The following is a 25986-nucleotide window of genomic DNA, read 5'->3' as shown; positions in this document are numbered from 1 at the left end:
AATCCTGGAGTGAGTTGCCATGCCCTTCTCCAAGGGATCTTCTCCATCCAGAGATTGGACTCAGGTCTCCAGCATTGCAGGCAGATTCTTCACTGTGTGAGCTACACAATGGGAAGGATACAGCATCTCCTAGAAGGCATTATTTTTCCCCAAAAATTTAACCTGGATCATGAGGAAACAATCAGAAAGATTGAGATTGTGAAATATTCTATAGGACAAATAACCAGAACTCTGTAACATGTTATTTTCATGAAAGACAAAAATAGGTAGAGTTACTTCTAAAGAAGATCAAATAAATGTCACAACTAAAGGTAACGTGTGATATTTGAGTCCTAAGTGGCATTACTGATTCGATGGATGTGAGTTTGAGTGAACTCCAGGAGTTGGTGATGGACAGGGAGGCCCGGTGTGCTGTGATTCACGGGGTCGCAAAGAGTCAGACATGACTGAGCGACTGAACTGAACTGAAGTGGAAACACAATGTCTATAAAGCAATTTATCAGGATAATTAGAACACCTGTGTATGAATTATAGAGTAGATGATAATACTGCATCAAAGTTAAATTTTTTGTGTGTTTTAATGGTACAGACTTTTCCTGAAACATATTTGCTGCAAGATTTAGGAATTAAATATTATAAAATCAGTTCACTTTCAAGGAGTCAAATAATACAATATATATGTCATGTACATACAGAGAAATGTGAAAGTCAAATGAGTCAAAAATTTAAATGTAATTCCAAATAAGGAGTATGTGAGTGTTTACCACTGTTTCATCTTTTTCTATTAAAGTTCTATAAACAGTGGAGAAAATAAGTAACAAAATTTTTTTTTTCCACTCTAACTACACTGTTCTTGCAGTTCACATCAGAATTACTCCCAGTTCAGGATTTTGTTCTTGTCCCTTCTGCCTAGAAGAGTCTTTCCCCAGATGATCTGTAAGACTGATTCTCACTTCTTTCAGGTTTCTGTTCACAATACTGAGCTTAGGGTCTAGCAGAGGAGGCAGACAATAAAACAGCATACTAGCAAATAAATAATTTCAGATTTTAATAAATCTATGAAGGAAACATATTACTAAGAAATTATTTGATAAGAAAATCCAATAGTGGTTCTAAGAGGTTGTCGAAAATTTTGATAGAGTTAATATTTAAAATTATACCATGAAACTTTACATTTTTGAAACCATTTTGCTTTCCTGGAATTTTACATATTTGGAGGATAGTCAATTTGTGAGTTACCTAGTTTTCTTTTTTTTTCCTCTGAATAAATACATCAATTAAAGTATTATATACTTTTGCTGTTCAGTCACTAAGTCATATCTGACTCTTTGTGATCCCATGAACTGCAGGACACCAGGCATCTTGGTCCTTCACTATCTCCCTGAGTATGCTCAAACTCATGTCCATTGAGTCAGTGATGCCATCCAACCATCTCAGCCTCTGCCACCCCCTTCTCCTCTTGTCCTCAATCTTTCCCAGCATAATGGTCTTTTCCAATGAGTCAGCTCTTTGCATCAGATGGCCAAAGTATTGGAGCTTCAGCTTCAGCATCAGTCCTCCCAGTGATAATCAGGACTGGTTTCCTTTAGGAATGACTGGCTTGATCTTGCTGTCCAGGGGACTCTCAAGAGTCTTCTCCAACACCACAGTTCAAAAGCATCAATTCTTCGGTGCTCAGCCTTCTTTATGGTCTAACTTTCACATTCATACATGACTACTGGAAAAACCAGAGCTTTGACTAGATGGACCTTTGTCCACAATGTGATGTTTCTGATTTTTAATACACTGTCTAGGAAATGGCAACCCACTCCAGTGTTCTTGCCTGGAGAATCCCAGGGACGGGGGAGCCTGGTGGGCTTCCGTCTATGGGGTTACACAGAGTCGGACACGACTGAAGTGACTTAGCAGCAGTAGCAGCAGGTTTGTCATAGCTATTCTTCCAAGGAGGAAGTATCTTTTATATTCATGGCTGCAGTCACCATCCACATTGATTTTGGAGGCCAAGAACAGTTATGAGTTTTAATCTCTACCTTCACCTCAAACCCATTACAGTACAGACAACAATATATAAAATGAGAAAAAAAAAAAAAACCTGGGAATGAAAGTTTACAACCTTTATCAACATACATTAAACATTCTATTTTTCACTAATAAAATCATCTCTTAAACTCTTAACTTTTCTTTTGGACTTTAAAAATAAAATTACCCTTTTTAAAAAGCAACTACTTTTCTTCATGTCCCACTGCAGAACCCTACAGTATAATTCCTTCTAACCTAGAAAGTCTAGTTGTAAAATACCTGACACACAGAATCCATGGTATGAAGTTAAAAATTTCAAAATTGTTTTAAATTGTTCAAATTGTTTTAAATAAATATTAAATTTAAAAAGAAATACAATGCATTTAAACAGCAAAATAATACCTATACTTGGACTGGGGTAATGTTGGGGTAGAAGCAATAGGATATACTAAGCTAAAAAGAAAAGAGGGGGAAAGAGAGATGCAAGCATCAAACTAAGGAAAATGAAGCCTTTTAAATATAATAAAAATCAACATCAAGCTGAATTGACAGGAATGATCATGGGGACTTTTTAAATTCTCTCCCAAAGAATTATCATTTGAGTGGACAAAAAAGCTATCGGTGATTTCTAAAGCATTTGTTACTGGTTCTCAAAAACCACAGTAGAAATGTTAGTCAATTAGTTTGAAACTTATGATCCTGCAAACTAAAACACTCCTCCCAAACAGATTGAGATTCACAAAGAGATTCACAAAGATTCACAAAGAGAATTGAGATTCACAAAGAGAATTACTAGTAGGAGAAGACAGATATTTGAATTTAGTGTATTCAACATTTTACTGAACAGCAGTCAAATCTTCACGTGATTCCAATAAAGAAATGTTTTTAAAAATGCCATACATACTACCACAGTTTGGTATAAAACTGTATTATGTAAACTTTCATAATGGTTACTTTTGTATCTAACGCTGTCCCTGGGATTCTCCAGGCAAGAACACTGGAGTGGGTTGCGATTTCCTTCTCCAATGTGTGAAAGTGAAAAGTGAAAGTGAAGTCGCTCAGTCGTGTCCGACCAGTAGCGACCCCATGGACTGCAGCCCACCAGGCTCCTCCGTCCAAGCGATTTTCCAGGCAAGAGTACTGGAGTGGCTTGCCATTGGCTTCTCCGATCTAAAAGATAAGAAACTTTTGATTTTAATTAGGTCCCATTTGTTTATTTTTGCTTTTATTTCCAATATTCTGGGAGGTGGGTCATGGAGGATCCTGCTGTGATTTATGTCGGAGAGTGTTTTGCCTACGTTCTCCTCTAGGAGTTTTATAGTTTCTGGTCTTACATTTAGCTCTCTAATCCATTTTGAGTTTATTTTGGTGTATGGTGTTAGGAAGTGTTCTAGTTTCATTCTTTTACAAGTGGCTGACCAGTTTTCCCAGCACCACTTGTTAAAGAGACTGTCTTTTCTCCATTTTATATTCTTGCCTCCTTTGTCAAAGATGAGGTGTCCATAGGTGCGTGGATTTATCTCTGGGCTTTCTATTTTGTTCCATTGATCTATATTTCTGTCTTTATGCCAGTACCATACTGTCTTGATGACTGTGGCTTTGTAGTAGAGCCTGAAGTCTGGCAGGTTAATTCCCCCAGTTCCATTTTTCTTCCTCAAGATTGCTTTGGCTATTCGAGGTTTTTTTTTTTTTTTGCGGGGATGACCCAGAGGGAGGATAAAGGGAGGAGGGAGGTGGGAGGGGGGTTCAGGAGGGGGAACTTATGTAAACCTGGGGCGAATTCATGTCAATGTATGGCAAAACCAACCAATATAATATTGTAAAATAATTTGCCTCCAATAAAAAATTAATTAATTAAAAAAAAAAAAAAGACAGTGGGTTCAAGACCTAATCTGAGTTGTGCAGTTTCACTATTGGAGTTCAGTGTTTTTTTCCATGTACACACCCAAGGCTTCATCCAACAATTTCAAGTTTATATTTCTTTTAAATGGACTGATACACTAATGTTATTTGTGAAACTGAGTGAAGAATATGGTTAAATGTTTTTGAATTTTCCTTATAATCATTATCAGTTGTCTCACACCTAATTTGACCCAAATATTTCAATGCAATGGATGAATAAAGTTCTTTTTCAAATAAAAATAAAAAAATAAAAGATAAGAAAATCAAATGGTTCCATAGACAAGAAAAGCAGAGAAAACTCAAAAGTAGTTAATCAGCTGTTTAGCCCTGTGGGGCTCCCAAGCAAAAATATCTTTCCATGTCCCACATTTCTCATATGAAACATGCTTCATTCAGCCTCCATGATCTTCCCTGAGTTCCAAAGGACAGATCCAGACAGTTTCTAATAGGAAACAGGAGGGGATGAAGAGACAAAGAAGGAGCAGTCAAGAAATAATAGTGCAGCCTTGGGAAAGGGTTCTGGTTCCTCCTTAAGGCATATACATAGCAATGTCTTTGAGCTCTGTGCAGAACCAAAACCCCCACCAAATGGAAGTTGTTAACTTAGTGAAGCTTCCTTCATTGCAGACAGAAGGTCACAGAAGAACCTCAAAAACCACAGAAGCTCATCCAAAGACCACCTGATGCCAGATGACCTCTGGATTGAAGAAATGCAGGCCCCGCATGCACCCTGAATCAGCAACCCTGCCTACAAACTCTAAATATAAGACTCCTCACAACAGCCCCTCAAGTGGGGATGCACAATTTTGAGGGCATTAACCTGCAGTGGTCCCCTTTACTTGGTAAAGCATTGTTCTTTCCTCAGTTCAGTTCAGTCACTCAGTCGTGTCCGACTCTCCGCGACCCCATGAATCACAGCACGCCAGGCCTCCCTGTCCATCACCAACTCCCGGAGCTCACTCAAACCCATGTCCACAGAGTCGGTGATGCCATGCAGCCATCTCATTCTCGGTCGTCCCCTTCTTCTCCCGCTCCCAACCTTTCCCAGCATCAGAGTCTTTTTCAGTGAGTCAACTCGTCGCATGAGGTGGCCAAAGTATTGCAGTTTCAGCTTCAGCATCAGTCCTTCCAATGAACACCCAGGATCGATCTCCCTTAGAATGGACTGGTTGGATCTCCTTGTGGTACAAGGGACTCTCAAGAGTCTTCTCCAACACCACAGTTCAAAAGCATCAATTTTTCGGCGATCAGCCTTCTTCACTCAAAAGCCTCTTGATGAAAGTGAAAGAGGAGAGTGAAAAGGTTGGCTTGAAGCTCAACATTCAGAAAACAAAGATCATGGCATCTGGTCCCATCACTTCATGGGAAATAGATGGAAAAACAGTGGAAACAGTGTCAGACTTTATTTTTTTGGACTCCAAAATCACTGCGGATGCTGATTGCAGCCATGAAATTAAAAGATGCTTACTCCTTGGGAGGAAAGTTATGACCAACCTTGATAATATATTAAAAAGCAGAGACATTACTTTGCCAACAAAGGTCCATCTAGTCAAGGCTATGGTTTTTCCCGTGGTCATGTATGGATGTGAGAGTTGGACTGTTCTTTCCTAAATCACCCAAAATTCTGCATCTGAGATTCAATTTGGTACTGGTGTACAGAGGCAGGGTTTCAGTAATATTGTCACTTCATGTGTGCGCGTGCTAAGTCACTTCAGTTGTGTCTGACATTTTGTGACCCTATGGACTCCTCAGACCATGGGATTCTCCAGGCAAGAATACTGGAGTGGGTTACCATGCCTTCCTCCAGGTAATCTTCCCAACCCAGGGATCGAACCCATGGTTCTTATGTCTCCTGCACTGGCAGGTGAGTTCTTTACCATTAGCACCACCTGGGAAGACCTATTATCACTTTAGTGCATCCCTTTCCTTCAAAAATCAGTCTTAACACTTCTCTCCCTTGATAAACTGTAAATTGGCTGAGGTCAGTGACCTCTTTTCTCTTACTTCCCACAGTATTTTGTGGGTATGGGTTATTCCAGAGCTTCTGGAAAGACAGAGTAACCATTTACTAAGAAAGAAGAGACTGATAGGAAAACACCAAAAGTATTGTTCTGGAATTGTGACACTGATTAGAAGTCTAGATGGATATATCAAGTAAACTATAGAATCTAGGAGTCTGGAGTTAAGAAATGGAGATAGAATCTGGGGATCATGAGATGATGGCTACAGCATACCACCATATGAGATCAACTACAGATAAATGGATAGTGCCTGGAGTACATCTAGGATTACACTCCTGGCCAGGGCAACAACAAGAGGCTGTGGAGATGGGGAGGTCCCAGCAAAGGAAGCTCAAAAGGACCAGTTGCTGAGGGAGGAAAGAGATAAGAGAAAATAGTGAACCCAAGGCAAACTGTTCCAAGAATGTGGTTGATGCAAATTTTACACAGGTTACCTTACTAAATGCATCCTACTTATCCTTCAGTGCAGGTCACTTTTTTGATAAGCCGTCTCTGAGCAGTCCTGCCTTAGATGAACCCCTTCTGTGTCCTATATCACAGTGTAGGTATCAATTATAAGGCTTATCACAATTATGACTGAAGCTTCGTTTCTCTGCCCTTTCCTTCCCCTTAAAAATGTAAGCATCATGAATGACCTAAGTTCCACTGGAATGCTAGAATCTTGTGGTATCTCTGGCAGGTCAGAAGGAGGGACTTACATTTATTGAGAACTTATTGGATAACACACCAATATCTTTACTTAGGTGCTTGAAAAATATTATTTAAGAGAAAGAAGGAAGTACTGAATGAATTGCAGGGATAACACAGATGATAGAAAAGAGCAACTCAATACATCGGTAGAGCCCTGGAGTGAAGATACATTAGGGCACCACAGATTAACAGCAACAGCATCTAGACTCAGCTCATTCTTCTTGCTCTTTCCAAGCTCATCAAGCAAGATTCACCAATGTAATTTTGTTTTCTTTATAGATTTTCCTGTGGAATTAGAAACTGATAATTAGGCAGTATAAATATCTATTCTATCTGGCTATTGCATATCTCACTGTGCATGAATAAACTAGCCTTCATTTCTAGACATTAGTGTAATGTAAGTTTGGTTGCTGTGTTTCCTTTCGGACTTTCAGGGCTGATCATTCTGTTTGCTTCTCATTTTTCAAGTGTCAAATTCATGTTGCATGATCAAGATGGGAATGACTTTCATAGCTGCAAGAGATTGTGATACAAGAAATCCAGGGCATACTTTGTTACTGACTGCTGAAGGAAAATACTGATTTCCATTTATTTTATCTCTTTTTGACACACAATAATGGTCACAGTCAAGATTCTTGTGTAATGGACTGAGTAGAGATTGTTACTGCAATGAACTGAGCAAAAAATTGTATTTTCTTGTTCCTTGAAATATGATCCATTTCCCTGTGTTTGAATTTATACCCTAAACTGAAAAGAGAGAATCCTAGAGTCATACAAATACATTTCAGGTTTAAATCTAATATTTGTTAGTGTAGCCAATATTGTTTAGCTTGATCAATTTGTGAAGTTCTGACAAAATACCGTTTGTAGTCCTTAAAAGACCAAATTTGACTGTTTTGACACAGCTAAGGTAATTTATTAGGTGCTGAGTGGGCTTAGATTTGGTTTTCCTCTAAGATATCTTTATCATTTTTAACTTTAACAGAGCCGAAGAAAATTTTGGATAAAATTATTGGATCGATGATATCAGGTAGATAAAATCTTTGACATGGTTTTTATGTTTTAAGATGTATTGGACAATAAATGATACTTCCTTTATTTTTATTGACATCAGGAAGATGAGAAGAGAATTCACAATCATAATTTCTTGTTACAACACATCTATTAATTTCTATAGCCAAGTTAGTAATCCCTTTGTATTTTTATATCCTAACCATATCTGAAATCTAAATACTCATCCTGCCTTCCATGACAACCAGTCACCTAGAAAGAGACTGATGCATCCAAGTTAGCCAGGTTTATGATTTTGGAAACAATCTATTACCTGAATTTTTCCTTAGAATTGTGTCTTCTGAATGGGCAGAACCATTATTACAATGTGTTTAATGGCTATTTGCCCAATACTCATTTTGAGAGTATTTGATCTCATACATGGCTCCTTAGTCTTCAGCCTAACAGATTCTAGCTTCCTAACCCCATTGCCCTGACCTGTAGTGCTGAGGTCATATCTTGTCCAGGTCATGAGGATACGGTCTGACATTTATTCATACAAAAGCAGGGAATAGCAGGGGAAGTTTTATCAGTAAAATTTTATTTCATATCAGATTTCAAAATTATGGACTATATTGATAATAGAAAAAAAAAAGAGTTCTTTGAATCATCCACTATGGTATGGGTTGAACATCAGAAAGTTCTTGAATAGAATTACTACAAAAGCTAGAATACTCTCCAAGACAGGCACAGAGGTAAGACTTTTTATAGTTAGTGTGTTAACTGTACGCTAAGGAATTTTATCGTATGCTATATATCTTACCTTAACTTCCACATGTGCCATCAGTACTGCAAAATTGGTTAGGTGGTTACAAGAGCATGTAGTATGTGTCTTATTTGTTGTCAGGAGCCGACAGCCTTGGGTAGACCAGTAACCTGTCATTGTGCGCTTGGAATAGCTCCAAAATGAACAGTTAGGATTGAAGTTTTCCTCAGACTGCTATAGAGAAAAAAAAAATCAATAAAGCCAATAACTAGTTTATGATCATGCAAATTAAGTAGGCATTTTATTTACATCTAACAAAACTTCATATCATGTTCTAATATTTCCAGAGATGTCTACCAATGTTTTCATATTAAATGGGGCTTATTGATTCTAAATAAATTTAAATATATGAATATATGTTATTTATTCCCCTTGATTACAGGTGAATTCATTTAAAAATAATATTGAAGGGATACTAGTATTATCTCAGAATCACATCAACTAATACATCTTACAAAGCAAAGAACTGCTGTATACAATAAACTTCGGACATGATAAAAGTGAAAGTGAAAGAAAAGTGAAAGTGAAAATTGCTCAGTCTTGTTCGATTCTTTGCTACACCATGGACTGTAGCCCACCAGACTTCTCTGTCCATGAAATTCTCCAGGCAAAGATACTTAGTATTCTAAGAACTATGGGTTGCCATTCTGTTCTACAGGGGATCTTCTCAACCCCAGGATCAAACTTGGGAATCCTGCATTGCAGCCAGATTTTTTACCATCTGAGCCACCAGGAAAGCCTCTCTGAGAGAACAGTTTTTAAATTTTTTGTTCAATTTACACTACAGTCTTTGCATATGCATAAAATTATATCTACACACAAAGGGCATAATTTGTAACGTCAGATGTGTAGTTATGCCCAGTTCCACTGAACATATTGCTAGTTATTTTTAATTACAGAGAAGTATTTATAAATCCATCTATGAATACTTTTACCTAATTGCTACTTTTGAAATGTGATGTTGGAGAGATTCTTGAGAGTGCCTTGGGCTCCACAGAGATCAAACCAGTCAATCCTAAAGGAAATCAATCCTGAATATTCATTGGAAGGACTGACACTGAAGCTGAAGTTCCAATACTTTGGCCACCTGATTCAAAGAACTGACTCAATGGAAAATACTCTAATTCTGGGAATGATGGAGGGCAGGAAAAGAAGGGGGGCAACAGTGGATGAGATGGTTGGATGGAATCACTGATTTGATGGACTCGAGTTTGAGCAAGCTCCGGGAGCTGGTGATGGACAGAGAAGCCTGGCATGCTGCAGTCCATAGGGTTGCAAAGAGTCAGACATGACTGAGCAACTGAACTGAACTGATATACATATACAAGAATTATTCTCCTCCCTCACTTTGGGGAAAAAAAGGTTACTATTTTATAGAAAATGAATTCCTGTATGTCAAATAATAGACACAATGAAAGGAAATTAATACACTTCATACTTATAACAAATATAATGTGGATAAACATTTTCTTACCTTGATGTGTTTAACAGTGAACACCACAGGATCAGCCAAATAAACCTTATTACTGAACTCTTTGTTTATGGCTGCTGTAATAACTGGAGAATTGACGATAACAGAATGATTGGTGGACATGGCCTCTGTTCCTAACTTCATGCTGGCATTCTCCGTGGACAAATAAGGACCCAAGTTGTTATAAAGGACAAAGGCCACTCTGATCTCTCCTAAAATAAGTACATATGAATTGGGAAAAATTAATTAGCTTGTACATCCTTTTTAGACTAGGTATTTCTAATTAGACTGTAATCAAATTTATATATTATATATAGTCACAACAAAATTCAAACATCCATTTCAACCAAAGTGCCAGTTATTCATGAGAAAGGAGAGTCTAATGATACTAAAACTACATATCAGTATTAAAAAAACAAAACAAAACAAAAGCTCAATCCTTATCTCATTCGAACCAAAGAGAGTCTGGAACAAAATATCAGATATCTATGTGATCTTGGGGAAAGGAAAGATTCTTTGGATAGGATCCAAAAGCCACTAATTATAAAAGAAAATTATGGTAAACTAAACTTTATCAAAATTGAAAATCTGTGTCTGCCAAAATGCAATGTTAAGAAAATTAATAAGAAAGCCACAAACTAGGAAATATAAGTGCATATGACTCATAAATACATAAAGCATTTCTGCTACTCAACAGTCAAATAATAAATATCATACTAAAATGGCAAAACACAAAAACTTATTATAAAGTATTATTATACTTTATTATAGATATATACGAAGCTAATAGATACAAGAAAAACTGTCAACATTATTCATAATTCCGTTCCGTTCCGTCGCTCAGTCGTGTCTGACTCTTTGCGACCCCGTGGACTGTAGCCTATCAGGCTTCTCCGTCCATGAGATTCTCCAGGCAAGAATACTGGAGTGGGTTACTGTTTCCTTCTCCAGGGGATCTTCCCTTCATAATTAGGGAAGTAAAAATCAAAATAATATTGAGATAGCATTTCATACCCACTAGAATCTCTACAAGTCACACTACAAAAGACTAGCCACACTAATGTTGGTAAAAGTGTGGAACAAATGAACCTCTGCATATTATTGGTGGGAGTTCAACTATTTGAAAAAATATTTGGCAATTTCTTATAAAGTTAAACATATATCTACCCTTGCTAGATACGTGGAAACATATATACACAAAGAAAGAAAAGGTTGTATAACCATGTTTATAACAACCTTATTCACAAAAGTCCAAAAATAGAAACAACTCAAAGTATATCAGTAGGAGAATAAATAAATTATGGCTTATTAAAATAAAAGAATTATTATATATCAATAAAGAACAAACTAATGATAGATGGAGCATAATGACTGAATCCACAAAATATCATACAGAGTTAAAGAATACAGATGGAAAGAGTACACACTTTATTATTCCAGTTATATGAAGTCTAAGAACAGATACAATTTGTAATTAGAAATATTAATGAGAATAAAGCAGCTCATCAGGTTGGGAGATGGGGTGAGAAAACCAGAAAGAGACATAAGGACATTTTCTGGGTTGTTGTTCAGTTGATATGTCATGTCCAACTTTTTTGCGATCCCACGGACTACAGCATGCCAGGTTCCATGTCCTTCACTATCTCCTGAAGTCTGCTCAAATTCATGTCCATTGAGTTGGTGATGCCCTCTAACCACCTCTTCCTCTGACACCCCTTCTCCTTTTGAATTCAGTCTTTTCCAGAATCAGGGTCTTTTCTAGTGAGGCAGCTCTTTTTGATCAGTTGGCCAAAGTATTAGAGCTTCAGCATCAGTCCTTTAAATGCATATTCAGGGTTGATTTCCTTTAGGATTGACTGGTTTGATCTTCTTGCAGTCCAAGGGACGTCTCCAGCACCATGATTCAAAAATATCAATTCTTTGGCATTTAGCCTTTTTTATAGTCCAGCTCTCACATCTGTACATGACTACAGGAAAAAACATAGCTTTGACTGTATGGACTTTGGTCTACAAAGTGATGTCTCTGATGTCTAGCTTTGTCATTGCTTGCCTTCCAAGGAGTAAGCACCTTTTAATTTCATGGCTGTAGTCACTATCTGCAGTGATTTTGGAGCAAAAGAATATAAAGTCTGTCACTGCTTATAGTTTCCCCATCTATTTGCCATGAAGTGATGGGACCGGATGCCGTGATCTTACTTATCTGGTGTTGAGCTTTAAGGCAACTTTTTCACTCTCCTCTTTCACTTTCATCAAGAGGCTCTTTAGTTCTTCTTCACTTTCTGCCTTAAGGGTGGGGTCATCTGCATATCTGAGGTTATTGATATTTCTCCTGGCAATCTTGATTCTAGCTTGGGTTTCATTCAGTCCAGCATTTCTCATAATGTACTCTGCATATAAGTTAAACAAGCAGGGTGACAATATAAAGCCTATTCCTTTCCTGATTTAGAACCAGTCTATTGTCCCATGTCCAGTTCTAACTGTTGCTTTCTGACCTGCATACAGATTTCTCAAGAGGCAGGTCAGGTGGTCTGGTATTCCCATCTCTTTAAGAATTTTCCACAGTTTGTTGTGATCCACACAGTCAAAGGCTTTGGCATAGTCAATAAAGCAGAAATAGATGTTTTTCTGGAACTCTCTTGCTTTTTCAATGATCCAATGGATGTTGACAATTTGATCTCTGGTTCCTCTGCTTTTTCTAAAACCAGCTTGATCATCTGGAAGTTCACGGTTCATGTATTGCTGAAGCCGGTTTGGAGAATTTTGAGCATTAATTTACCAGTGTGTGAGATGAGTGCAATTGTGCAGTAGTTTGAGCATTCTTTGGCATCGCTTTTCTTTGGGATTGGAATAGATACTGACCTTTTCCAGCCCTGTGGCCACTGCTGAGTTTTCCAAATTTGCTGGCATATTGAGTGCAGCACTTTCACAGCATCATCTTTTAGGATTTGATATAGCTCAACTGGAATTCCATCACCTCCACTAACTTTGTTCATAGTGATGCTTCCTAAGGCCTACTTAACTTCACATTCCAAGATGTCTGACTCTAGGTGAGTGATCACACCATCGTGACTATCTTGGTTGTGAAGATCTTTTTTGTACAGTTCTTCTGTGTAGTTCTGCCACCTCTTCTTAATATCTTCTGCTTCTTTTAAGTCCATACCATTTCTGTTCTTTATTGAGCCCATTTTTGCATAAAATATTTCCTTAGCACTCTAATTTTCTGGAATAGATCTCTAATCTTTCCCATTCTATTGTTTTCCTCTATTTCTTTGCATTGATCACTGAGGAAGGTTTTCTTATCTCTCCTTGCTATCCTTTGGAACTCTGCATTCAAATGGACATATCTTTCCTTTTCTTCTATGCTTTTCACTTCTCTTCTTTTCTTAGCTATATGTAAGGCCCTCCTCATACAGCCATCTTGCTTATTACATTTCTTTTTCTTGGGTATGATCTTGATCCCTGTGTCTCCTGTACAATGTCACGAACCTCTTTACCTGCATATAAGTTACTCAGGCAACAGGTAAAGTGGTCTGGTATTACTACCTCTTTAAGAATTTTCCACAGTTTGCTGTTATATACACAGTTAAAGGCTTTAGTTGAGTCAATGAAGTAGGAGTAGATGCTTTTCTGGAATCTCTTTGCTTTCTTTATGATCAATGAATGCTAACAATAAGATCTCTGTGTCCTCTGCCTTTTCTAAACCCAGCTTTTACATCTGGAAGTTCTCAGTTCACACACTGCTGAAGCCTAGCTTGAAGCATAACCTACTAGAATGTGAAATGAACACAACTGTACAAAAATTTGAACATTCTTTGACATTGCCCTTCTTTGGGATTGGAGTGAAACTGAAATTTTCCAGTCCTGTGGCTACTGCTGATTTTTCCAAATTTGCTGCCATATTGAGTGCAGCACTTAAAAAACATCACTCATCTTATTTTATGTGATATAACAGAGGAATGTATAACTGTCAAATTCACCAAGCTAAATACTTAAGATCCTGTTGTTCAGTCGCCAAGTCATGTCCGACTCTCTGTGACTCCACAGACTGCAGCACGCCAGGCTTCCCTATCCCTCACCATCTCCTGGAACTTGCCTATGTTCATGTCCATTGCATCTGTGATGCCATCGAACCATCTCACCCTTGCTCCCCTCTTTTCCTTCTGCCTTCAGTCTTTCCCAGCATCAGGGTCTTTTTCAATGAGTTGGCTCTTTGCATCAAGTGGCCAAAGTACTGGAGCTTCAGCTTCAGCATCAGTCCTTCCAATGAGTATTCAGGGCTGATTTCCTTCAGGACTGACTTGATTGATCTGTTTGCTGTCAGATCAAATCAAGCAAGGCGATCAAACACTTAATATAAGTACATTATTATATCCCAATTATCTCTCAATTTCAATTAAAACAAAATAAAATATTCAAAATCTTTACCTGTGGTTACTGAAGGGGAGGGAGTCTGGGAGAGTGAAGGATTGGGAGTTTGAGATTAGCAGATGCAAATTATGTAGAGATTGAATAAACAACAATGTCCTACTATAGAGTGAAGCATATTTAATATCCTTCAATAAACCATAATGGAAAAGAATGGATATATATATAGTAAATATTACATTGTAAATTAAGTGTATTTCAGTGAAATTTTAAAATTCCTTACCTGTCTTAAACCTCAACTATCATATTGAAGATCATATTCTTCTTATGTCCTTCTACCTTATTTTTTCTCTTGTGACAATCTCTCACATATAAATCCTCTGTAAAATTAACTTTTTAGTATGTTTCTCTTAAGTTTTACATAATTTCCTTTCTTAAAGCCCTAGGTCTTGGTTCCTCATGAGACAGGCACTGTCCTGACCACTATAGTAACTAAGACAGAAAAATCCTTGAATCTTAGAGTGAAGGGGGAATAAAGATAAAAATTAATACATTTTTTGAGGAGGGAGGGGGCTGTCCAATATCTAAATTGCACTCCCACATTTGGCAAATGCCCTACTCTTAGAGACTTATAGACACAAAAGGGACATATATTTGCTTTCCCAGCCTACCTTTCAAAGAGGTTGCTCAGGGCACCTCAGTTCAACGTGTCCAGTCAGATGCCCTAGCCTCAGATTCCAGATGGGGAACTAGTGACTCAAGGAAGTAGGAGGTGGAGCAGCAGCAGCAGCACCTTCCCTTGTGGCAGTAGTGACATCTCGCAGCACTGTTTCTTTGTGATGACACAGGCTGCTGTCGGCCTCCTTGCTCTTGTATGTTTTCTGGGCCTGATTATCTAGCTGTCTCAGTAATACTATAAGATTTCTAAACCAGTAAAGATATTATTATCCGAGCTACATAATGGAATGGGGCATTCTTATACTTTCTAATACAAACAATAATGTACTGAATACTTCTTGACTGTTACAACATAGCATTTAATTTTAGTTCTTTTCCTCTAGATTTAACATAAAAATATTAATCTTTGGAGGGCTAAACTTAGGAATGGCTATGTATTTTTCTCGTTGACAGAAACAACTGCTATTTTAATTGGTTTATAACTGGTGACAATTCATACCAATTTACCCTTGTGGAATGGTGTCAGACTGTCATCCCACCTTGTTTTACCAGCGCAATTTGTCATATATAATTGTTACAAAATCTCCACTCCAGAATTCATGCTTAAATGTGGCCTAAAACACACACATACACATGTACACGTTAATTCAGTAAGTAAAATGAGTTCAAAACTATATGACTATGTAAACTATATGTCTATATGACTAATGTAGACATATTTCAATCTTCATTGGCTTTATATCTGAAAATCCATACATTCATTTGATAAACCCTTGGTGATTGCATCCATGTGCCAGGCACTAGGGTTACACCAATGAACATATTGGGAAAGCTTCTTGTTCTCATGGAGATCATCTCCTAGAGAAAGAGTTAGACAATATGCAGGAAACTTAAAAGGATAATAATTATTATTAATAATAATTTCATACAATGACAAGTAAATAAATACTATGAAGAAGCACTTGCAGAAAATGGCTAATGGGAAAAGGATGATTGGGAAAGACTAGTCAACCTTTGAGGCAACAGGAAAAAATTTCCTAAAGGGTTAATATTTATACTGAGCAGTGAATGACAGAGAAGCTTCTAGAAAAAGTAAGGTAAAAATTGCACTTGAAAGAAAATACAAATGTATGATGAGGGAATATTCTTGGTACATTCAAGAAATAGTACTGAGACTAAACTAGGGAATCCCTGTGTATTATTGGCTAAAATATAAATGATATATCTAATATAGAAAACAAAAAATTAAAAATATGAGGATTCCTCAAAAAATTGAAAGCAGAATTGTCAGATGATTAGCAAGTCTACTTCTGGGTATTTATCTGAAGCAAATAAAAACAGTGACTTGAAAAAGACCTATGCACCCCCATGTTCACTATAGAATTATTTATAATAGCCAACACATGGAAACTAGTATCCATTGATAAATGAACAAATAAAGAGAATGTTTATATATAATTATATAAAGAGATATAAAATGGGAAATGGAACAATTTTTAGCCATGAAAAGGAAAATTTTGTCATTTGCTATAAACCGCATGGACTACGAGGGCACTATGCTAAGTGAATATGTCAAATAGAAAAACATAAGTATCTCATTTACATGTAGAATATTAAGAAAAAACAAAATAGCTAACTAACTAATAAAGAAAACAGACTACTGGTGGCTAGAAGTGAAGGGTAAAGGTAAGTAAAATGAGGGTAAAATGTAAAAACTTCTATTTATGAAATAAATAAGTCATGAGGATGGTGACTAGTTAATGATGCTATATTACTTATTTTGAAAATTGATAAAACAATAGATTTTAAAACTTCTCTCAAGAAAAAGAAAATTAACTCTCTATGGTGATGAATGCTAATTAGACTTATTGTGGTGTCATTTTATTATATATACAAATATCAATGCACCATGTTGTACACCTTAAACTAACATAATGTTATATGCCAATTATATCTCAATTTAAAAAAGAAAATCAAGACCAGACTGTCTAGATCACAGAGAGCATGCTAAAAACAGACATGAGCTGGAGCTGCTAAGGCAGGAAGGAATTAGACTAGGGAGCATGTGATACGTCTGTGAAGTCATTTTATTTCATCCTAAGTGTAAGTTGAGGTGAAGAACTCTCTGTCAATACGATAAACTGATGTGGGCCAAGATCCAAAGAAGGTAAACCATTAGGAAGAATCAGGAATCTGATTTCACTCTATAGAAAATCTTAGCACTACTTCAGTATTCACACTTCAGTTCAGTTCAGTTCAGTTCATTTTAGCCGCTCAGTCACGTCCGACTCTTTGGGACCCCATGAATTACAGCACGCCAGGCCTCCCTGTCCATCACCAACTCCTGCAGTTCACTCAAACTCACGTCCATCGAGTCGGTGATGCCATCCAGCCAACTCATTCTCTGTCGTTCCCTTCACCTCCTGCCCCAAATCCCTCCCAGCATCAGAGTCTTTTCCAGTGAGTCAACTCTTCGCATGAGGTGGCCAAAGTACTGGAGTTTCAGCTTTTGCATCAGTTCTTCCAAAGAACACCCAGGACTGATCTCCTTTAGAATGGACTGGTTGGATCTCCTTGCAGTCCAAGAGACTCTCAAGAGTCTTCTCCAACACCACAGTTCAAAAGCATCAGTTCTTTGGCAATCAGTTTTCTTCACAGTCCAACTCTCACATCCATACATAACCACTGAAAAAATCACAGCCTTGACTAGATGGACCTCTGTTGGCAAAGTAATGTCTCTGCTTTTTAATATGCTGTCTAGGTTGGTCAAAACTTTCCTTCCAAGGAGTAAGCATCTTTTAATTACATGGCTGCAATCAGCATCCGTAGTGATTTTGGAGCCCAAAAATATAAAATCTGACACTGTTTCCACTGTTTCTCCATCTATTTGCCATGAAGTGATGGGAACAGATGCCACACTCTTTGTTTTCTGAATGTTGAGCTTCAAGCCAACTTTTTCACTCTCCTCTTTCACTTTCATCAAGAGGTTTTTTAGTTCCTCTTCGCTTTCTGCCATAAGGGTGGTACCATCTGCATATCTGAGGTTATTGATATTTCTCCCAGCAATCTTGATTCCAGCTTGCACTTCTTCCAGCCCAGCGTTCCTCATGATGTACTCTGCATATAAGTTAAATAAGCAGGGTAACAATATACAACCTTGACGTACTCCTTTTCCTATTTGGAACCAGTCTGTTGTTCCATGTCCAGTTCTAACTGTTGCTTCCTGACCTGCATACAGGTTTCTCAAGAGGCATGTCAGGTGGTCTGGGATTCCCATCTCTTTCAGAATTTTCCACAGTTTATTGTGATCCACACAGTCAAAGCCTTTGGCATAGTCAGAAATTCACACTTAGCCTCAAAATAAATACAGTTTTAAGATAGGGCTGATAAAATTTCCAAAACTAAAGAATTTTGTTCTGCTGGCAGCAAACATAATCTGTTTTTCTTGATATTATTTAAGTCTCTTCTTTTTCAGAACTATTTACCTTGTAATATGAAACATCAGCTTTGAGTTGGTTGTACAACCTGAAGTCATCTTCCTATCACATAGTTGGTTAAAAGATATTACCTTCTTATTTAAAAATGTTAATATTAGTGAGGCTTGAGACATACTCTCTATGAGACTTTTTTATATTTATTTAATTTTAATTATACTCAGTTACTATAATCTGGTACTAAATTGATCTGTATCTATTAGTTCCATTGTCCAAAAGCATCTGCTTACATTTATATTTTCTATATGCTTTGCAAAGTAAAAGCATAGAATCATCCTCAAAAACAAGTTAATAAGGAAAATACAATTTTTAAATTATAAATAAAATTTCCACTAGAAATTTTAGAAACAAAATCTGTCAAGTTGGTGGGAGTTACTCCTTCCAAATGAAAAAGTCAGAACTTCTGAATTTTGTTGTTTATCAATTTTACTCACATTCAAGTTTCTGATATTTTTCTGCATCTGAAAGGTAACAACAATTTCCAAATATAACTGGAAATTTTGTAGTGCAAATATCATTAAAATATTGTTAGTGCAGAAGCTAAGAAAGAAAAGAAGAGATCAGTGGAGTGAGAGGAGAGTAAAGATTTTAGATAGCAAATCTAAAATTCCAACCTAAGACTCAATGAATTAATGATAAGTTCAATTCCATTAAACTTAATAGACAAATTCTAACCTACCATTTCGGCCATTTTGTTTTAGAGTATTTGCAGAAAGCTGGATAGTGCTTCCATGACCGGTGTTTTCTGGAAATTTCAGGTCTTCTAAGTTTCCTTCTGTGCTCAGTCTTGCAACTTCCAATTCTATTAATGGTAGAAAGATGTCAGTACTCATTGAGAAACATGCCAAAATTAAGATAATCTAATTACTGAAACATTTCTGAAATCACCAAACACTGGAACTGATCTTCATCTGCTATACTTTATAGTAGTCCAGTGTTTTTAGAAATTCTTTTTATTTAGTATTTCATTTGTTTTCAAAATAAAGCAAATAAAAGTTATTAAAAATCAGATAAGTAAGACTATCAATTATAAAGCCTAGAATTTAAAATTAAAGCTCAAATACAGTTTGTCGTTGACTATCAGTTTACTTTCAAAATGTTATCTTTGTTTTATGAATTAAGTGAAATCTTTTTATAATCTGGATCTCTACTATTATATCAATATTGATTCATCTTTAAATCTAATAAGTTTGAAATAACTTTATCAAATCTTCTGAAATAAAACTGTCAGCTACATCCTTAAACACTCTAATAAGATTTATACATTTTATGACCTAGCAACACAATTATCAGAAATTATTTTAACACCTTCACTTAAATTACTAGCTTCTTTATAAATCAGAGAGATTCTTATTATAACTGAAGTGACCCATAGGATAAAATTTAAAATACTACCCCCCAATAATAGAAACTTATATGTATATATCAGTTTCACACATAAAAATTGAAAAAAAAAAAAAAGGGTCTTCCTGTCCTTGATCTCAGGTAAGGCTAATATAGTCAGTATTGAAATGCCTTTGGAAAGATACATGCATGATTATGAGGACACTTCTAAGCCAACGACAAGTGATACCCTCCTAAGTATAGAAAAAACAATAACTTATCTCCCCTGAAATAAAGTACCACTCATAATATGTGGTCCACCATAGATGATACTTTTTTCTTTTCCCTCTTCTGCTGAACAAGATGATAGCTTTTTTCCTCCTTCAATGGCCCTTCTGTATAACAAAAGCCACTTACGAATATTGTCTGTGTTCTCCCTGACAATGTCAGTCTTCAAAAGGTTATCAGCCAGCACAAAGGCACTTTCCTCCACAGTGTCAAGCAACATGGTGGCTGCACGCAGTTGATCACTTGTAGTCAGGTCTCTCCAGGCGTTCAAGGCTTGTGGCTGGAGGAGGTTGTTAACTGTCTCGACCATTGCCTGCAAGAAGATGAACAGAATGACAGTGGTCTCTAGTGAACCCACAGGGCTGTCAGAAATCCAGGAATACATGCTGCCCAGCAAGTAAGAATCATTGGTGTGCATGAATTCAGTATTGTCCCAGCCTCCCCTGTGACATGCTGCAGTGGAAGCATTCATTATTTTGTCCTGTAAAATCCTAGCTGAGACTTTTTAAGACAACAGGAAAACCTGCTTTTTATTCTGAAGGACAACAAATAGAGCTATGTTTCTTTCTTAAAATCAATAGCAAAGGCTTCAATAAGACTATAATCACATAATTAAATTATTTGGCTGGGAAACTGTTGGCAAGTAATTCAAACTAACACTTTCATCACATCACCACAAAAATGATTTCCTCTATACATCACCATAAAACTAGATGCTGAACATAATAGAAATCAAAAGGATGACTAAAGACAGGACAATACAAGAATTTGTTATATATAGGTTAAGAACTCACTGCTGCTGCTGCTGCTGCTAAGTCGCTTCAGTTGTGTCCAACTCTGAGCGATCCCATAGATGGCAGCCCACCAGGCTCCCCCGTCCCTGGGATTCTCCAGACAAGAACACTGGAGTGGGTTGCCATTTCCTTCTCCAATGTGTGAAAGTGAAAAGTGAAAGTGAAGTCGCTCAGTCGTGTCTCTTAGCAACCCCATGGACTGCAGTCCATGGACAGGCTCTTCTGTCCATGGGTTTTTCCAGGCAAGAGTTCTGGAGTGGGGTGCCACTGCCTTCTTCGAATTCACTAAGCACACCAATTTTTTTCTTAGCTAGCTAGTAAAATGTCGGAATGGGGAAAATATCAAAGCATACATACTCCCAGGGCTTCGGAAGAGAAACCTTTGTGCTGTTTACTACTAGGGAGGGGAGGAAGCAGTTGGAGCTTGCTACCTATGGCCCTTGAGCATTTTTCCTTAAAAAAAAAAATCAGCAGTAATTACACTCACACATAGAGATAAAATACCAAGGTTCTCTCTGCTTCATCCAAAAGAATTGTCTTTCTAGTTACAACAAATATATTTCCCATGGTTAGCTCAATACTCTGGGTTGCAAGAAAAGACAATTCTTCCTTAAGGTCTTCTTAAGATTTCACTCAAACATAGAGAATTTCACAACCGAAAAATACACCACTGGCAGTTTGAAAGTGATCTTCCTTGAACCTGTTGATTATGAAATATTCATCTAATCCGGAAATAAAGTTGAATAAACAGCAAACACGGGCACTTTCCAGGCAGTACACAGGTGTTGTAAAACAGGACTCACAGTATTGACACCTTGGGAGAGGGAGTGGGAGAGACTGGGGGAATACCCATTAAGCTGCAGTGTTTTCTTCTGGCTGGTGTTTTCATAGTAACCAAGTAACAACTGTTAAAAATTCAGCTTCATAATGAAACACCTTGCTTCCAATTAATACCAGCTTCAAAAACTAATCTGCGTTTTGATAAAAGTTGTTCTTGATATTTTTCCCAGCTCTTCCAAGTTCTGGCTAAAAATCAACATCACTGGATTTGTACATAAAATAGTTTTACTTGCAAGTTGAGTACTTTGCATCATTAAAAAAGAAGTCCCTCATGAGTTTAATGACTGAGTATTTCCACATAGTATGCTTAGCTCTGTTATTTGTTCTGTGTTTAAAACATGACCTAGAAACCAGACAAAAGCATTTCTGGATCACAGCAATCTGATCTGCTTTCCAGGAAGTTCTCTATGGGTTGATGCCAACAGGACATGCCAAAAAAAAGGAGGTGCCGGATAGAAATCAAACAACAAAAAAGTTTAGGTATTGTCTGAAGCCAAACAGAGGACACTGACCTCTTGAGTGCAAGGAAGTACTCTTTCTGGGATTCACTGATCTTCTTAATTCATTAGAAATGCTCTGAAAACCCCATATGTGACAAAAATTATGCCAGTTCTTTATGGACCAACCATTTTAACATTAGTGAATCACCTTACATTGATTAAACCTTACTTCAGGGAACATTTTGGGGAGATAATGTAACGTTTCTGTTCTTCCCTCTATAGATATTATTTTATTTTTTTTAATTTAAAAATGCAAAAGGAAAAGAAGCAACTATAGTCAACTCTGAGATGTTCTAAATAGGAAACTGTTTACAAATGGGGTGCTTTAGCTAAAATACTGAGTCTTTAAACTGACAGTAAATACATCAGACACACCCCATATTATTTTAGTTTTGAAACTGAAAATATATAAGGTGCAATATTTTTTTCATTATATATTTTGAGCATATTTTAACAACTGCTTTGTCCCAAATAAGACAAAGTCTTTAGAGAAGTTTTCTATTAAAGCCTAAATTATTTCCAAGTTTATTGCAGAAAAGACAGGTCCTAAAATCTGGGTGGGTTAAGACACAAATCTAGTATTTATTTATTTTTAAAATAGCACCTATTATGATTGCCTAAGTATATAAAAGGAAATGTCAACACAAGAATTGAGACAGAATTCTCAGGTGCTAAAATCAGTGTGGGATTTGGAACCAGATCTGCTGAGTCTGCAATTGTACTTTGCCACCTTACTAGTTGTGTGCTATTGGGCAAGGTTTTTAACTGTTTTGTACTCTTCTGTAAATTAGAGATGATAATGAAATCATTTCATAAGGTTGCCTGGCTCATAACAAGTGTTTAGGTGCAATCCTATCATTATTTTCTTTTGATATCAAAGTTCAGTGTGGGAAGAAGAGAGGTATTCACTGAATAAAGCACAAGTCATCCCTGATAACTGCAAAATATTCACACTGAAGTGAGATCTGGAAGGAATGACTCTTCTGCAATACAATCTCATAAGCAGAACTGTACGCAACTTAACTACTATGTAGGAATGGGAGGAACATGTGTTTTAGATAGTTCATATTGTTCCCTGGTGGTACAGTGGGTAAGAATCCACCTGCCATCGCACAGGACACAGGTTTGATCCCTGGGAAAGGAAGATTCCGCATGACATGGAGCAATTAAGCCCATGCACAACTACTGGCCTGCGCTATCTAGAGCCCTCAAGCTACAGCTATTGAGCCCGTGTGCCACAACTACTGAAGCCTGTGTGCCCTAGAGCCTGTGCTCCACAATAGGGGAATCCACCACAATGAGATACCCATGCTCTGCAAAGAAGACCAGCCCCCACTCACTGCAACTAGAGAACACCCACACACAGCAACAAAGACCAAGTGCAAAAAAAAAAAAATAATAAACGATTTTTTAAAAAAATTCATAATATGTATTCTAGAGGCTTGAACTAACCTGTTTTCTGCTAGTGAGACAGTACAATTAAGTCAATTTTAATAGCTTTATAATTAATACAATTTGTGTAAGCTTTCCAAAGGTTGTTGACATGTCCCTGTTACCAGTTTCATGAAGACCAAATAAACAGTCACAAATATTCAATAGCAAAAGAACATCTATAGTTCATTTTCCCTATATATTCATACATTTATACATTTTACACACAAATGATGACATTTGGTAATAAAGCTTCCATTTTGGGAGTTTTTTCTGGTCAAACTAGTTATTGCATTGCTTTCACTACCTCAAAAACATTTCTTTAAAATACAAGTTGATTTTTCATTTTATTTGGTTCCAAAGAAATGAACTTAACTCCAGTTTAGAATCAAAGTTGAACAGGAAATACACAATGAATTTGATTAAAGTGAGGTAATGGGACATCACTTTATTGATCAATAGGTCTCATCAAATTCTCATCTGCTATCATTTTTTTATTGGCCTAAGATTTATATTCTAAAGTTAGAATAAATAAGATTAATTCTGAATGAATCAAAAAAATATATTCTAACCACAATGCTTTGATTGAAAAGGGAAAACAAACAAAAATACCTAATGGTTTTGACATTATAGACTTAAATAATTTAAAATTTGGTGATATTAATTTAAAAATATCCTTGCCAAAAACTAAATGTTAATTCACCCTACTATCTTTTTCAAAACACAAGAAACTGAATAGGAGATGAACCTGGGAATTTATATTCTGGTTCCACCACATATTTCAGTGTGCCTTTGGGCAAATTGATCTTTTCTAACCAATTAACAAAGTGTGAACTGCATAAGAAAATAAGATGCATCATATTTCAATTTGAGGGTGGTGAGGGGCATTCATGGAGAAGGCGATGGCACCCCACTCCAGTACTCTTGCCTGGAAAATCCCATGGGCGGAGGAGCCTGGTAGGCTGCAGTCCATTGGGTCACGAAGAGTCAAACACGACTCAGCGACTTCCCTTTCACTTTTCACTTTCATGCATTGGAGAAGGAAATGGCAACCCACTCCAGTTTTCTTGCCTAGAGAATCCCAGGGACAGGGAACCTGGTGGGCTGCCGTCTATGGGGTCGCACAGAGTCGAACACGACTGAAGCGACTTAGCAGCAGCAGCAGCAGCAGCAGGGGCATTCAATATAAGATACTACTTTTCTTATTAAACAGTTTACAGACTAGACTCTAAAGTCACTTTTGCCTTCCTAAATATCAAACATGAATTAGGAAGTGTGAAAGGTCAGTTAGATTCATACCAGAATTATGGACATCCCATATCTTTCTGGACATATACTGACACTGCACAATATTATCTGACCCCTCATCATTAAATTCAGATCTTAAGCAAATTCATTTGACTAATTTTACACTGAGCATTTAATTATAGCATGTTTGTTAAAAGGTTTTTAACTGTTTAATTACACTTCATATACTTCAAAAGGGACGCTGTATTTATTTGTTGTAACTACTGTGAAATTTTGGTGAAAAATAGCTGTATATCTTTCCAATATTAATTCTCATTTTTCCAGGAGAATGTGCTTGTGAAATACTCAGAATTCCTTAGCAAGAATACATAAGAAGGTCCATGGTGAGAAATATATCAATGGCATTTCTTACCAAGGTAAACTCTAAATCTTAAACTAGGTAACCAAATCACCTGGGAAACTTAGTTACCCTTCTTCCTTGCTTGAAAACCATTAAAATAAGGATCCAAATAGAATGAATGCCTTTGAGAGGATATACAACTATACCATCATGGTAGTTTTTTTGAAGACAAGCTTTTTAATCATGATCTCATTCAGGTTTTAGCTCAGGTATCAGCTGCTCATACAGGTCTTCCATTAGCAGCATATCTAAGGAGAGTCACCCACTTAAATCTATTATCTGTTTTGTCTTCTTTAACAGGTATCATTATCTAAGGTGTGTCAGATATTTATTTACCTACAAAACTATTTAACTGGTAGATCACTCACTCAAAAAAAGGTAAACTTCATGAAAGTAGTGATCGTGTCATTTGTAAGTGCCCAAAACTGCCTGGCACACAGTAAATGTTCAATAACTCTTTGCTGAATTATCGGTGTTGGAAAAGACTCTTGAGAGTCCCTGGACTGCAAGGAGATCCAACCAGTCCATCCTAAAGGAGATCAGTCCTGGGTGTTCATTGGAAGGACTGATGTTGAAGCTGAAACTCCAATACTTTGGCCACCTGATTCAAAGAGCTGACTCATTGGAAAAGACCCTGATGCTGGGAAAGATTGAGGGCAGAAGGAGAGGGGGACGACAGAGGATGAGATAGTTGGATGGCGTCACC

At 37.0% G+C, this 25986-nt stretch overlaps 1 protein-coding gene across 1 annotated transcript in view; it reads right to left on the bottom strand.

Annotated features, from left to right (window-relative positions):
- Positions 1–25986, bottom strand: part of ADGRL3 (adhesion G protein-coupled receptor L3) — a 984355-nt gene that overhangs the window by 129999 nt on the left and 828370 nt on the right. The window contains exons 14-17 of the mRNA XM_088836367.1: positions 20197–20380; positions 19136–19258; positions 9923–10131; positions 8446–8622 (exon numbers count right to left, since the gene is read on the bottom strand). Of these exons, the coding sequence (XP_088692493.1) occupies positions 8446–8622; positions 9923–10131; positions 19136–19258; positions 20197–20380 (693 nt within the window). The remainder of the gene's footprint in view (positions 1–8445; positions 8623–9922; positions 10132–19135; positions 19259–20196; positions 20381–25986) is intronic.

This window comes from Moschus berezovskii, chromosome 5 (assembly GCF_049115385.1).
Source record: "Moschus berezovskii isolate FMDL1 chromosome 5, NW_MosBer_1.0, whole genome shotgun sequence".
Taxonomy (NCBI): domain Eukaryota; kingdom Metazoa; phylum Chordata; class Mammalia; order Artiodactyla; family Moschidae; genus Moschus; species Moschus berezovskii.
The sequence above is the reverse complement of the archived record's forward strand: the minus strand, read 5'-3'. Positions and strand labels throughout refer to the sequence as shown.